This window comes from Lacerta agilis, chromosome 7 (genome assembly GCF_009819535.1).
Source record: "Lacerta agilis isolate rLacAgi1 chromosome 7, rLacAgi1.pri, whole genome shotgun sequence".
Classification (NCBI taxonomy): domain Eukaryota; kingdom Metazoa; phylum Chordata; class Lepidosauria; order Squamata; family Lacertidae; genus Lacerta; species Lacerta agilis.
Window position 1 is genome coordinate 42,344,584 of NC_046318.1, and position 15,937 is coordinate 42,360,520.

The 15,937-nt window shown below is 50.1% G+C and overlaps 1 protein-coding gene across 1 annotated transcript in view; it reads left to right on the forward strand.

The window, feature by feature from the left end:
- Positions 1 to 12,254: 12,254 nt before the first annotated feature.
- Positions 12,255 to 15,937, forward strand: part of GATA6 (GATA binding protein 6) — a 32,228-nt gene continuing 28,545 nt past the window's right edge. The window contains exon 1 of the mRNA XM_033155025.1: positions 12,255 to 13,254. Coding sequence (XP_033010916.1) covers positions 12,318 to 13,254 — 937 coding nt within the window. The 5' untranslated portion in view covers positions 12,255 to 12,317. The remainder of the gene's footprint in view (positions 13,255 to 15,937) is intronic.

Below are 15,937 nucleotides of genomic sequence, written 5' to 3' on the forward strand. Positions count from 1 at the left end.
GCTATGCTCTGAGTGGTCAGCTGGTTGCTCCATCACGCAGCCAGATCCATTTTCAGGCTGTGTTGAGGCGTGTGGGAAAAGGTTTACTAATCGCAGGTTGAAATTTGAACTAAAAATGAAAACAAGGCTGGAATAATGCCCTGCACTTTGGATAAGATAAGAAAAGCTAACATTACAGCCATTTCAAACCTATAAAGTTAAATGATTAAAATCACCAACTGCTCTGAGCTTGCGGCACGTTGTGGGATGGAGTGGAGTGCCCAGGCCAGTCTGCGCTCCTCTCTCACGCAACCCTTACAAGGAACTTAGACTGGCTTGCTTGGAAAGACATGCCGCTGAAATGACATAAGAGCACAAGAAGATTATGCTGGATCAGGCCAATATCCCATCTATATTCTCACAGTGGCCAGCCACATGCCTTTGGGAAACCTGCAAGCAGGTTTCCTCTTGTGTTTTCCAGCAACTGGTGTTCAGAAGCTTTCCTGTCTCCATCTGCGGTTCCGGTCAATTGTAAAGATGTCTCACCCAAGGAATAGGCACATTACTGTTGTTGTACATGTTCCAGAACCACATGAAAGTTGTTGCAATGCCCACAGGGCAAGCTGGCAGGCACTTCCCCTCTCTCCAGTCTGTTCCTATAAGCTTACTACTGTGCACCGATGCAGGATGCCAGCGCTATGCATTTTATATTTATTTCCTGCATAGATGCCCCACCCAAAGAGTTTGGGGTTGGTACCCACGGTCCTTTGCTTCCCAACTCATTCTATCTTCACAACAGTCCTGTGATGTAGGTTACACGACAAGGTCCCCAGCTACATGGCCAAATAGGAATTTTTTTATGCAGAGCTCCCCAGTTCCAAGCTGACACCCTAATCAGAATGCATCATGTCACACATTTTCTGTGTCACTTCAGAAGCGAGGCCATTATAATGCAAGAAAGCACAGTGTGTGGCCCACCAAGCGAAACACTGTGCCATGTACAGCTATGGCACTTCTTTTTGCTTTCAGGGTGGCTGCTAGGTTGCATTTAGCTTGATGGGTCACATATTGTACAGACATGTTGTAGTGTGGAGATATGTGAAGAGAAGCAGGAGTAGGAGCTTTCAGCTTCAAGTCAGGTCATTTGGAATGACAGTCTGCATGTAGGAAACGGTGTCATGTCTGAAGGTTTTATAATTTGATTTTATTCTGTGAACTGCCTTGAGACCTCCAGGTATAGGGTGGTATATAAATTCAGTAATATTAATAAAATATCCAGATAGGATCAATCATTAAGATGACTACTTATTAGGTGTATTGCCTGTAGTATCAGAGGCAGTGTGTTTCTGAATACTAGTTGTTCAGGAGCACAAATGGAGAGCATAGGAGCCAACTCCTAGGGGCTGCGGTCCCTTCACCCTCCCCCCAATAAATATTTGAATGGGTCAAGACCCCCCCAAAAGTTGATAGGCCATTCAAGGTTGATCACCATTCAAATGGTGTGTGTGCCCCACATCATGTGAGCGGTTCTGTGGGCCAGGGCTTATCTGCCCCCGCCCCAATATTTTATTGAAGTTGACACCCCAGATGGGGAAGAGTACTGTTGAGTTTATGATCTGACATTGTGAGAACAGGATGCTGGACTAGATGAGCCAGCAGCGCACTCCTTAAGTTCTTATGTAGGGTTCGGATTCAGAAGACCTAAGAACCTATCTTTATTTCTATGTAGCCAATGCCTTGCCGCTCTTGCATTGCAGCTCTGGGAGTGCAGCTTTCCCCCAATTGAAGTGCAGAGTGTTTAAGGACTGGGACATTTGCAGGGAAACCAAAATGCTTGTTTACAAAGCTATTGTATGCTTGTGAAACATGGACCACTTATAAAACACCATCTCCAACTCCTTGAAAGATTCCATCAACGGTGTCTCCAAAAATTTTTACACATCACTTGGGAAGACAGGCAAACTAATGCCAGTGTACTGGAAAAAGCAAAGATCACCAGTGTCAAGGCAACGATTCTTCAACAACATCAACTCGGTTGAACAGGTCATGTTGTGTGTGGATGCCTGATTGTCATCTTCCAAAGCAACTACTCTATTCCAAACTTTAAAATGGAAAGAGTAATGCTGGTGGTCAACAAACGAGGTTTAAAGACAAGGCAAATCTAAAACAATGTAGAATAAACACTGACAACTGGGAAACACTGGCCTGCGAGTGCTCCAATTGGAGAACAGCCTTTACCAAAGGTGTCATGGGCTTTGAAAACACTCAAAACTCAGGAGGAAAGGGAAAAACGTGCTAAGAGGAAGGCACGCTTGGCAAATCCACATCATGATCAACTCCCACCTATGTCTTCACTGTGGAAGGATGTGTGGATCCAGTAATGGCCTCCACAGTCACTTATGGACTAACAGTTAAAACCGTGTTTATGGAAGGCAATCTTACTCAAGTGATCACCAAAGATGATGAAGAAGGAGCTCTTGTCTTGGAATATACACTCAGCAGTAAAGCAACAATTTGAGAGGACTTTCCAGTCCCCCCCCCTCTGTGTGTGTGTGTGTGTGTGTGTGTGTGTGTGTGTGGATTTACTTCCCAGAGTTTAAAAGACAGTTGTTGTTTTTTAAAAAAAATGAAGGTAGCCTAGACAAAATATTTTCCGAATGTATCTTTTCCCTTTGAATGCATTTCTTGATTTGCTGTCTGGGGGAGTTTTGAGAGTGGGACTCCTCGCATCCATTGGGTGGCCTTGATAACCCTGCCTTGGCAAGGAGTGCGGATAAGACCAGGGGGAGGGGAAGCCCAGCCCAGAGCCTGGCTCTCTCCGTCAGGTCCGCTCTTATCAGCCTGCTCGGAGCTGAGCAGCAATTTATTAAGCACAGCGTGTTACATAAACACAGCTTGAAAAGAATGCGCGTCTCCCCTTTGATAGCTACCAAAGTGACCTTTCGTTCTCTACTTAATGCATAGGCCGAGCCTGGAGACACGTTGCCTACGGATCCCAGGGACTTGGCACCGCGCCCTGATCCTAAACGCCGTCGCCACGTCCCAGGTTCCTGGAGCTCATTTCAGTCCCACGAGTTTCCAAGGTTAGAGAGATGCGCAGCGCAGCGCAATCCAAGGCCGGGTCTCATCCGAGGCACACACATGACTCCTCTCCAGAGCAAAAGGGTTACACATATCTAAACATTATTAAAATTACAGGGAGTTAGAATTTTAGCTCGACTGTGCACTTCCAAGGTTTTGTTTCGTTTATTTCTTTTCTTCTTTTAAAAATAAATAAATTCTGTAGCCTATTCAGGACCCCAGCAATAAAAGTAATGATGTGATGATGAGGATGATAAATTTTGAGGTGTTTCAATTATCGTTTTTAACGAGTTTTTATTATTCTGTATTATCTGATGATATTTTTTTAATGTTGTAAACCGACTTGAATCCCAACTTGAGAGAAAGGCGGGATATAAATGCATAAAAATAAAGATGGTGTTTGTGAAAATAGATAATTTATAAATATAATAATGGTTTAGTTATTACAGTAACAGCAATAATATGCTGATAAAAGCAACAGCAGGCTGACAGGGTGCAGCATCTTAGGTGCATTATAGAAGCCCTGCCCCCCACCCGGAATTTATCCCATAGTTCAGTCGTAGTAATTTAGCAGTCTACGGAAATGTCAGTCGCCTTTTCTTGTCCGGGATCCCAACCACGAACACTTCTTTGAAAGTAAACGCTGTTGAATTAGATGGAATTTGCCCAGCGCCGGGGCCGGGGGTGCACTTGGACCCATGCAGCTCATCGGGGATCCTGACACTCTGCAGAAGGACGAACTAATTTCTTCGACCTCTATGGGAGCTCTCCCGTGTAGAATAAAACAATTTGGGGCTTTCGCATTGTAAATGTACAAGCGGATCCCCAAACCGGATTACACCAAAAAAATTAAACAAACGTTAAGACGATATTCTCGCCAGAACTACCAGACATTCTTGATAGTATGCTGCTACTAAAATAAGTCTGCAACCTGTATTTATTTATTTTATTGCCATTAAATTTAGCGAATCCCAGGAAACACGCTTAGCCTCGGACTGTAAAGGTGCATACTTAACTTGGGGCGGGGTGTGGGGTCCCCATTTGAACAAGGACAAGGTTGTGTGGAGCTGTAAAGGTGCATACTTAACTTGGGGCGGGGTGTGGGGTCCCCATTTGAACAAGGACAAGGTTGTGTGGAGCTGGTTGCCGCCCAGGAGAAAAATCCAATGTGTGAACAAACGGGCACGTAAACTCTCCTGAATGAATCTGTATCAGCGGTCAAAGGAGATTTAGGAAAAAAAGATGTGCAAGGATATATGAGGACCGCGGATTCCCCACCTCTACCATTTATGTGCCGCCGGATCCCAGGCAGATTTGGGTCGCTGGACAAAGCATTCAGTGGATCTTACTCCCAAGGTGTGTGTAAAGTTGTGTGGCAAGCTAAAGTAAGAGAAATGCTTATTTTAAACAGAAAAGAACAGAACAGTGTTTTTAGTAATGGATCGAATAACACCTTAATATGCTGTAGTTCGCCTTATCTGGTGGGGTTATGCAACTGGAAACCAGTAAATAAAAGCTACTAATTTATTTGTTCTAAAAGCAAAAAGAAGTCTCGTCTTTTTCTTTCTGCTGAAAAACACAGCTAACTCGCTTCTCTTTTCTACACTAGCCAAAGGCTGTCATTCTTTGCTCCTTTACTTGGGAGTAACCGCCACTGAACTCCATGGAACTTATGCCGCAGGCCGATACATAGCCCTGATAAATTCACGCCTGGCCTTGCCTGAGGCTTTTAAATTCGTGACCGAGACAATCCTGATTATAATCTTCAGATAAACTTTATGTTCCTCTTCCGGACTCAACTTGCTCAAAACAGCTGATGGGTAAAATCCAGTTCTTCTTGTCTCTCTGAAGCCACATGAGGGATCCCGGTTACAGCTATTCTGTTCCGCGGTCCCCCTCCCCCGAAAAAAACCCCGTCAGCAATTGGTGGTGTGTGAATGGATTGGATCCAGAATAAAAACACAATTCTGTGTATGTCTACTCAGCTGTGTGCTGTTTACTCCCAGGTGAGCGTGCAAAGGAGTACAACCGAAATTACTTGCATTTGGTTCCACTTTGAAGTAATAAAAAGACTTACATTAGTCATCGTGATTAACTTTTCAGGTTCAGTTCACTGGGATCTGAAAGTGTCAATAACTCACAGAGTAAACATCTAAGTTACTTATCTGCACTTACGTTCTATTAAGTATGTTTTGACCTTAGACTGGACCAACCCAACCAATCGAGATAGCATCAGAGTTTCATTTGTGCCAGGGCGCTGTCCTCAATTTTAAGGGTTAATCATAAGCAAGAGAGTGTCCCTGAGCATAAGAAAAGTGCTTTTTACTGAACAGTGGATAACTATCAATTCCCAAACGCCCGTTATCGGGGCGGAGGTATCTAGGACAGAGATTTCCGGCGTGGAAATGAGTATTTCTTCTGGGCATGTACAAAGTACCGGTATCTAATCCCATTTGCATCCTCTCTCCTTTTTTTGACTCATAATAGAGCCCCGGAACACGCGTACACAGGAGAGTGGAGTGTCCTTTGTCAGGGTCCGATTTGCAAGTCCTCGCTTTCCAGAAAAGAACCACATGTAAGTCTGAATCCCAGCGTACCGTACTAAGTTATATAGACAAACAAGGGCTGTATGATCGACGATACTCCTCCAGAAATGTTATTTTAAAAAAACGATTTCACACAAACCACTGAAAAGCTCATTTGGTGGATTTTTCGAATAATTAAAACGTCACTGTGATGAAAGTGGATTAAATGTTTTCCAGATCTGTTTGTGCGTGCGTGTGTACAAAATCAGTAACATTAATTTGTGAAAATCCTAAACGTCCTCTCAAATTGAGACTACGCATGCGGACGTGTAAACTGAACCCGCTTCCATTCTGGTAGGGCTAAGCCATTTTAAATAAAATGAATAAAATAAAACCTGTCCCTAATGAAGTGAGCAATTGATGGCCGACACCTTCGCCCGTCTCTTTAAGCGAGAAAGGCAGAGAGAGAGAGGTGTCGTTGGCAAGGAAAAGGGAGCAAAAGGTGTCATGAAATATGACGAGTCTCGTGGCCCTTTGAAGATTTCGCAGATTTCTTGTGACAAATGAGGAAGTCAACTCTAGTCTACGGAGCTTTGCGGCAGAATAAATCCGACAGTTCTTTAAAGCTCCCTTGAATAAGCTGCGCGCTTCTCCTCAATGACGCGTCTACCCATCCGAAAAATACGCGGTTGTTCCGTTCTGCCCTTGGTCCTGCTTTTCACGTACTTGCGACGCCAGTTCTAGACCTGAAAAGCAAACAAGGCTGCGGTGCAAGGACGACTCCTCCGTCCTCCCCTTCGAAGTCTTTGCTTCCAACGCAGACTGGGGTGGGGTGGGGGGCTGCCTGCCTGCCTGAGCGCCTTAGCCAAAACAACCCCCCCCCCGGTAGAAAGCGCCGCTGACGAGCAACCGAAGGAAGAGGCTCGCCTCCTCCCTGCCTGCTCGACGGGGCGACGGCACGACATCGCCTGGTGAAGCAAGAGGAGAGCCCCTGGATCCCTGATAGGCAACTGGCAGCCCCCGAGCTACATCTGGCCCAAGCATGACTGTCAGTAGTTGGCCCGTGGTGCGGGGGCCATTCCCTGCTAGCAGATGAGGAACGTGGGGAGCCCCAACTAACTGGTTCGGTAAAGGGAGGGAGACAGGGGTGCCAACTTGAATAAAATACTGTGGGGGCCCAGGTAAGCCCCGCTCCGCGTAATCGATCACATGACACAGTGCACAAACAAAAACCACACACCATTTGAATAGGAATGTCCATCAACTTTGTGGAGGGGGCTTCAAATATTTTATTGTGGGGGCCCCCACCAAGCCCCCACGGCCCCTAAGAGTTAGCTCCTATGGAGAGAGGCATGGGGATAGCCAGGATTTATTTTAGGAGAGGAGGCTTTATGTTAGGGGGGGCAGGACCGAGTTATCCGCAATGCAATTGGTCAGTTAGTTAAGCATTATTTACTTACTTACTTACTTACTTACTTACTTACTTACTTGATTTGGTCTTTGCTTCTCATTCCCGTCTAGAGACATCTGCCAGGCGTTCTCTCTTTCCTGCTATATGCCAGCATCTGCACATTTACTTATTTGTTTATTGCATTCAAATCCCACCCTTTCCTCCAAGGCATACAAGGGTTTCCCCCTTCCCCCTTTAACTCCCCCCCCCACAACAACAACCCTGTGAGGAAGGTTGGGTTTAGGGGCAGTGACTGTTGCCTACGGAGGCTTTCCCTTTGGGTCTGGAAGGAGAGACAGGACCGCCTCGCTTGGCTCTGCTGGATGGTGCAACAAGTATGCGAGTCTGATTACTCAGGGCTCTTACTCAGGCGAAGAGTGCTGTGAAACCGGGAAGCTGGCCCGCACCGCACCGCAACCAAGACTGATAACAGCGACAGCCTTCCACCACTTCTAAAGAGCGTCGACTGGAGCACTAGATGTTTGGGGGTTTGTTTGTTTTTTGCTCTCGTCATCATAACTGTATCATAACTCCTGGGTTCTAGCCCCATGTGGGGCAAAAGATCATTGCATTGCAGGGGTTCGACTCGATGACCCTCGTGGTCCCTTCCAGCTCTACAATTCTATGATTCTATGGTAGACAAGTGCACAAGGGTGTATACGTGTGTGTGTTTAGGGTCGTTCTAATATGCAACCCTAACGGTACACAATCCCATTCTGCAAACACTCCTTAGAAGAAACTAGTACCGGTATGTTTCAATGCCTGGCTGGTTTTTGTGCTTTGCAAATCGCTTAGAAGCCTATTCCGACATTAAGAGGTATATAAAAAAATTAACAACCTCGCCCTACTGGAACTACTAACACAAATCGTGTTTAACATCACCTTTCGCCTCTCTCAGATCTGCCCCCGAACCAAAAGACTTTTCTCTCCCTGTCATCTCTCTCTTTTTCTCTTTTCCCTTGCCTTCTTTGTAATATTCCGCCCGAGGTAACGTCCTCCTGGATTCCACCTCCGGGCTTGCTTGACTTCTTCCGAGAGCCGAGAACATGCCGAGGGCAAAGACGGGCCCTGCCAGTTTCTCAGCTGAGCGAGGCTGGAGGCAGGAGGAGCCGCCCCAGTCCAGAGGGAGACAGAGGTGTGGAGGGGAGACCCGCATAAGGCCCCTTCTTCCACAGGCAAAAGTTGCTTATCTCGGAGCCCTTTGGAAAAAGAGGGGGCGGGGCGCAGCTCAGCGGCGAGGAAAAAAGTTTGGGAGACTAGAGGCTCACAAAGCAGGTCACCTTTGAGCCACTGGAGAAATCAGAGCTTTGAGGAGCCGTCGCTCCAAGCCCTGGCACGGCGGGGACTGGGGTGTCCCTAAATCGCCCAGCCTGGCGCCCTTTGGAATGGCTCCTCCTAGAGTGGATCCTTCATTCAAGTCTCTACAATCACACACACAAACCCTGAAGCTCGCACTTTTGGGTGCAAAAGCTCCTTGCCTAGCTTCCGATAATGACGAAGAAGGAAGGATTCACCAGCATAGGGTTTTCATTTGTTTTTCGCAAGCAACAGTCCAGCAATTCACACATCCTGGGGCAGGGGGGTTGCGGGTCGTGTGCGCTTTCCATATAGCGTAGTTTCGCCTAGGAAGTTGAATCACGGGGGCTTTGGGAGGAGGGCACAGAACGGTGGGGCTGTGAGCGTGTTTTGCAGCCGACTTGTCCCCGGGGAAAACTAGACGAAGAGCGAAAGGCAGCCTTCCTTTCGGATCCCAGCGCCTTGTGGATCTCTGCACAGCCATGCACAGCCATGCGCACTTTTGGATCATCTTGAAACTCGGCTGTTAACAAGCACAACCTTCTCCATATATGCACGAAGATGACAAAAATAGATTCGATCCATTTTTCATTTCAAGTATCTCAACTCCCGCTTTCCCTTCCAGGGAGGCTGTGAAGTCGAATTACCTTTTTGATTTGTTTCTATGTCTGAGTCATTAAGTGTCATTTTCTTCTGTCATCTCCAGTAGGAAATGGCTATATTTTCTTTTTCCTTCACCCACTCTCTCCGTTGCAATTAGAAGTTTAACCGAAATAAACTAAGGGGTTTTTTCCCAAGAAAATGTGTTAAACGACACATTTGCTCTCTCTCATACGCATTGCAGGCGCGAACACCGAGGCACATACATAAAATGACTGTGTGTGCGTGTAATGAGCACGCGCGTAAACAATAAATACATGTATATATATGGATCCATACAGCACACAGTGTATTCTGACCAGTACACTCAAAGATTATTAAATATATATAAAAAATTCCTAGCAATCCAAATAGGTAGTGGCGGGATCTCCCTCTTTCCTTGTCTAGAAAAGACAATAATACCACACGCACACACAAACCTGTCGCCCGATGAGAAACCGAGGCGTCTGTGCCCAGGAGGACCGCCGAGAAACGCAGCCCGCTTCGCCGAGGCCACGAAATTGTTTTCCGACCGATACAATTCAAAAATCCACTGAGAGAGAGAGAGAGAGAGATACCCGAGCCAGCTCTTGGGCGCAGATGCCTTGGTTTCTGGACCGACTGATGATGACAGATACCTAGTTGATAACCTCTGAGGGAAGAAGTTATTTTAATTTCCAGTCACTTTCCTGTTAAGTACCATATCGGTGTGTATGCAGTTAAGATAAGAGAGCCAAAGGCCGGGGCGAGGGAGCGAGAGGAGGAGAGGAAAGGCAGAGACCGGCGGGCAGGGAAGGCCCCCGAAGGAAGGAAGGAACCGAGGTCCAGGAGGGAGATCTGGCCCGGCCGGGAGACCCTGGATCTCCGCAGATCTGGTCCTGGGCAAAGGGACATGGGCTCAGCTGCCTGGGAGGGATCAGAAGCGGAAAAAAGGGGGAGGAAGGCTCCTTTAACTTCAAAATAAAAGAAAACACATTTTCTCTCCTGATTCCTTCAGAGGAATCTTCGCAGAACTAGAGGAGCGAGGAGAAAAACGAAGAAACAATATACAGGAAGAAATATAAGCCTTACCCATGACTGAATTTAAAATCAGAGGAGGAAAATGGTTTGTTTGTTTGTTCATTTATTTACCAGGAAAAGGATGTGATACCCTGAAGCGATAGAATATGAGGAAACATAAAGGGGAAAGATGGAAGGGATGGTATTGCGCATGAATCCCTGAGGCAATTTTGAGAGCCGCGCATTTTGCCGGAGGGATTTTGCCTGCGCTCTGCTTTACCCGATCCTGTTCCAGCCTCCCCTCGCCTCCTTCCCCAGCACCTCATTGGCTTACAAGGGGAGGGGAGGGCTGGCTTGGCCTCTCCTCCCCAGCGCCGGGTTCTCTTCCTGGGCGCGGGGGGGGGGCCTGCCTGGCGCTGGGGCGGGCACCCCCGCCAAGCCACCCCCACCGTCCCTTTTTCCCTGCCCCCACTCTCTCTCCTCGCTGTTTGCTCAGAGCTCCCTGACTCCAATCAGGACTTGCTGGCTGCACTTTTCCGGCCGCGAGGAGAGAGGCGCCTCCTTTCGCTCGGCTTTTTTATACGTACAGCAGCCGCCGCGCAGCCCCGCTCGCCTCGCCTCTCCGCCTTGGCAGTCTTGCCGCCTGCCGAGACACACCCGACAAGGACCCTCGCAGAGCCGCCGCCGCCACAAAGGTGAGACTGGGGAACTTGGAGAGGGAGGGGGGACCCTGGACTTCCCCAGGGCCCGGCGAGGCCCCCAGCCCGGGCAGTCAGCATCCTCTTCTCGGTGTCTGCCTAATCTCCCCCGTCGGCCTCTGATCGCTGACATCTCGGGGCCCCCTACCCTGAGGAACAACCACCCCCATTTTGCGCCTTTCGCGGGAGAATTTGGGCACATAGATCCTCTGGGGCTGGAGGGCGGATTCTGGGCGCAGACTGCGGCGGCACTGGGGCGCTCCCCGGATCAATGATCCGGAGCCTGGATCGTGGGGAGGGCTGGAATAAGGCCGAGACGGCAAGCATTGACCTGCGGAAGAGGCCCCCTTCCCAAGATGCACAGGCGGGTTTCCCTCGGCAGGCCGCGGCGAGCCGGAGAGGAGGCGCAGGAACCGTGGCTTAGACTGGCACCAACCTCCTGCTCCTCCTCAGTTTCCCCCTTGGCAGCTTTGATCTTCGAGGGTGGGGGCAACCCACACAGCCAACCCCGACCCTGCCTGCCTGCCCTGGGACCCCCAAGAAGGGACAATGTCACTGATCACCCCCTGACTTTCCTGCCATTGCGCCCTTGGGCTGCTCGGCAGCACCTTTTCTCCGCCGCCCCCGTTTGCTTGCATTGCGAATTGTTTTCATTCTGCAGCCACTCTAGTGACTCATTGGCTGAAACCAAGCAGTGGGGCTGGGCGGCGAGCGGGTTGTTGGTGGGCGGGGGTGGCTGGTCCTGGCGGAGGCGGCCCACAGCCCCCGCCCCCTCTTGCTTTTGTCACTCGCTGTGCCTGTAACCAAAAGGCAGCCCGGGCGGAGCGAGCGGACCCGGCGCGGCGGCGGGCGGGCAGGCTGAGCGCTGCGGCTGCTGTTCTGGGGGCAGGCGCTACGCCGGAGGGATTCCCGATCCTGGAAGACGCTGAGGTGGGACCAAGCGAGGAGTAGCCTGCTGAGATCTTCCCACCCATCCCAAGCCCGCTTGTTGGCTTTGCTTTCCTTTTGACGCGGCGCAGGCGCTGCGCTTTCCTGCTGCGTCTCCGCGGAGCTCAAAGAGCTTCGTTGCGCTGCGCTCGCGGCTGACTCCACTGGCTCGGCTCCGTTTTGCAGGTGGGAAAGCCGAGGCTGGGGAGGAGGAAAGAGGGCCGGATTGTCCAGCGGGTCCGTGGCAGGGATGGGATTGGGGAAACCCAAGGAGGAGGAAAGGGCTCGCTTCTTGTGCTTGTCCGCGAAAGATCCGGAGAACTGCGCGGCCGCTGATGTGGGAACGGAGAGCCGCGCACTCTCCACAGGCCTCGTTTTATTTGGTGTCAAATAAAGGAGAGGAGCAGGGCTACGGCGGGCGGCTTAAAAGCCATTTCTTGTAGCTTCGGTTGTGAGGATCGCGGTTGCGGTTCCTTAGTGGTGAGTAGCTAGTACTCTGCACGTGCCCAGAGGCACTCCTCGACAACAACGTGCTTCTTAAGTTGCAAGACTGAACCCGGGTGGTTGGGCAGGTGGGTGGCCAGGTGGGGGGAGAGAGCCCCATCTACCTCTGGCTTTTGCTAACGGGCCTTTTCCCTCTTCTTTCCCCCCCCTAGCTTCGAAGCAGGAGCTGCCGCCGCCGCTGCGAGGCTGAGGGAGAATTGCTGAGCGCCTCGGGACTGGATGGCCCTGGCTGAGAGTGGCTGGTGCCTGCTGAAGCGCTGCGGCCCCGACGACTTGCCCTACTCGTTGGCACCCCGGGAGCTGCCCTGCCCTTCGCCGTCGCCCTCCTCGTCCTCAGGCTGCTCCCCTGGCGGCAGCGGTAGCGGCGGCGGCGGCGGCCGGACCTTCAAGCAGGAGCCGGGAGGAGCGCTGCAGACCTCTCAGCCGCTGGGCCTCCCTGACGGCCGGTCCTTTCTGGGCCCCTTCGTCTCCCTGGCCGCGGCACCGTCCGGCCTTTCCAGCTGGGAGGACGTGCTGCTTTTCGCGGACCTGGATCAGGCCAACAAGCTCATCTGGTCCAGCCGCACGTCGGCCAAGTTGAGCCCGGATCCCTCACAGCCGCTACCGCAACAGCAGCCGCCACCCGTCGAGGATATGTACCACCACCCGCACGCGCATCACCACCCGCACCACCAGGGCCTGCAGCCGGGCCCCTACGACGGCTCGTCCCCGGGCACGGGCGGCGCAGGCGGCGGCTTCGTGCCCTCCTCGGCAGGATCGCCCGTCTACGTGCCTACCACCCGCGTGAGCTCCATGCTGCCTTACCTGCCCAGCACCCCGGGGCCCGGGCAGGCCGGTGGGCCGGCGGCATGGCCACCGCAAGCGGGCCCAGAAAGCCCCTCCGCGCCCTACGGTGCCACGGGTGGCGGGTGCGCCCACCCGGCGTCTGGCCGCTTCAGCTACCCGGCCAGCAGCTCGCCGGCGAGCAACGGCGCCGCCCGGGAGTCGGCCGCCTACAGCCCCCGCGAGCAGTTCCGGCCCTTGAACGGATCCTATTACGCGCCCTACGTGGGTTCCCAGTTCACCAGCCCGGGCTGGGGAAGCCCCTTCGACAACTCCATGCTGCACTGCCTGCCCAGCCGGGCCGGGCCCCTCGCCGTGCGGCCTTCCAGCGCAGGTAAGGCAAGAACGAGGGGGTGACAATCCAAAATTGGGGAAGAGAGGCAGGACAGGGAACGCAGACGGGTGGGGAGGGCATGGCACGGGAAAGGCGAAGCGTCCCATCAGGTGGGAATCCTAATTATCAAGCGGCAGAAGTTTTGCATGGAAAAGGTGTTCTGGGTCAGCAAGAATCCTAGGAAAATTAAGCAAACTGAGCGTGTGTAGACTGTTAACTCTAAAAGGTGCTGCTGTATTTTAAAATGTGATGGTGGTGATGATGATTTATGGTTTTTATTTGAACACGAATGAACAGAGGTTTCTAGTGTTCTTGGCTTGACAAATAAGAGGCACATTTTCTACCCAGAAATCGCCACAAGCACCCAGTTCCTAATCACTTCTGACTGTCTTGGGTCCACTGTGCTCCTTTGTGCATGATGCGGGAAAGGACCCCGAAAGTGCAAAAGAGAAACGGGGATCAAAAGCTGGGCCCGTTGGCCGTGGCAGTTGTGCGCTGTCAGCACAAGGCAGAGAGAGGGGCGCTTTATCTTCTCTCCCCGTAACCCTCCCCAAGTGCCTCCTTAGCTGTTGCTGGGATCCTGGCTTGGCCAGGACTCGGGAAGGATTTGTTGGGAGGCAACGGTCAGCCTGACCGGAGGCTTAGAAGGACCGGTTCCTACTCTGGGAATATAGAGGGCACATCCATCCAAATATTAATCACAGCCCGTCTGCCTCTAAGCGATGTACAGGAGACCCAATACAGAAAGACAAAATGAGTTAATGCTAGACATTGGTATAGTTCGTATTGGACGTAGAGATAGTGATCGTTAGATATACACAGATAAAGGCTGATAGATGTAGAGGTTTCCATGTAAATGCTTGGTTCCCCCCCCCCTTCCCCATTGCCCCAATGAACCTGACTGGATGGTGGCCCTGTTTATCCATTGAGTAGGAAAGGGATGATGGAAAAGGGTTTGTACGTGCGCACGTGTGTCCAGATTCAGGAACTCTGAAGAAGTGTGCATGCACACGAAAGCTCATACCAAGAACAAACTTAGTTGGTCTCTAAGGTGCTACTGGACGGAATTTTTATATTTTATTTTGTTCTGAATAAATGAGTGTAACTTCCCCCTTCGCCATCGAAACTATAGGGATGACATCTATTTGAAAGCAGACAGCCCAAGACAAATTCAGGATTTAAATATTATGGTTGTTATTTGTGTAGCTGATGGGAAACGCGCATTGCGAAACCCCGGTGGAAAGAACGTCTTGGGCGAGGAGATTTGGAGAGCTGCCATGGCAGGCAGGGAAAGGGTTAAACGCACGCCCCCCACTCCCCGAAGGAGCCTTCAGGCTACCATCACGCGCCCTAGCGCCGCCCTAACCTTGCAGTTTGGGCCTAAGGAGATGCTAGGAAACTGAGGTTTTGATCAGCGTGACCTCACCTCGTGAGCGCCGCTTTGTCGTGCTGGGTGCTGGGTTGAGAAGTTTGGAGAGGGAAAGAGATTTCCTCCCTCGGGGCTGAAATCTAAGGGTGGCGCTGGAAAAGATGGCCTCCCTTTTCTCGCCCGCAGCTGGAAAGAAACCTGTGAACAGAGGCGCCCCAGGGAGTTCGCCTGAGAAAGGGTGGCAATAAAATGCTATAGGGCTTTTCCTTTGGGGGGGGAGCAGGCACCCCCATTAAACCTACCTTCAGAATCCTTTGGCTTTCGGACAAAGATCTTTAAAGGCCATAAAACATATTAAAATGTGTGGATGTAGGGGTGTGTGAATGTGCGTGTGTTTTAAAATAATTGTCCGCTAAAATTTATTTATTAGAATCAGGAGTTTAACAGCTTACTCCTAACTTGCCTGTTCAGGGTTGATTATTCAGCATAAATTCAGCGAATATACAGGATAAATAGCAACTGGATAACTTTTAAGTGAAATGTTGTTTATCACAAATTGGTGAGGCAAATGTAGTTAGCTGCTTTTTAAGATACCACTCGTAGTGGCCACAATTCGCTAGTGAGAATTACAAGTTGGTGCCTCTGAAGGAGGTTTCTGGGGTCCTCTTCCCCTGTTTCATTTCTATATGTGAAAATCAGACCCACCTAAGGAGTAGAAAAACACTATTTTAAAAAATACTCTTTGGTGGTGATTATTTCCAAAGTTCAACTCCTCTCTCCTACTGATCTCCCTAAATAAAATAATGGCATAAATAAATATTTGGCTGTGATATTTATTTTCTTTAAAAAGAATAAAGTAATTAGAATTCCAGCAATTAAGATCCCCCCTTCAAATAGAGATTCCCATTTGGAAGCAGTCAGTTATATCATTCCAGGTAGATTCCTTTAAAATTGATTTGTCTTAATCCTTTGATCAAATGGTTGGGGAAGGACCCTCAGGAGAAATGTCTAGGTGTCAGATATATTTTTAAACCAAACTTTTGGACAAGATATTTAGGACTTTGTTCTAGTAATCTACTCAATTTCATACAAAACATCGGTATTTAGTCCACAACATTCCCACCCCACCTACCTGCTTCACCTGTGTGAAAGCCTCACCTTTGAGTTTCCTATTGAGAGAGAATTAGCATAAGCTCTCCCACCCTGACTTGGTTAGCCCAGGGTAGATAGGTAAAATGTGTTTAGCATATTGGCTAATAATATAATTTCTTTTGGGTTTAGCCACAAAAAAGAGGACACTGCCTAAGAATGTGG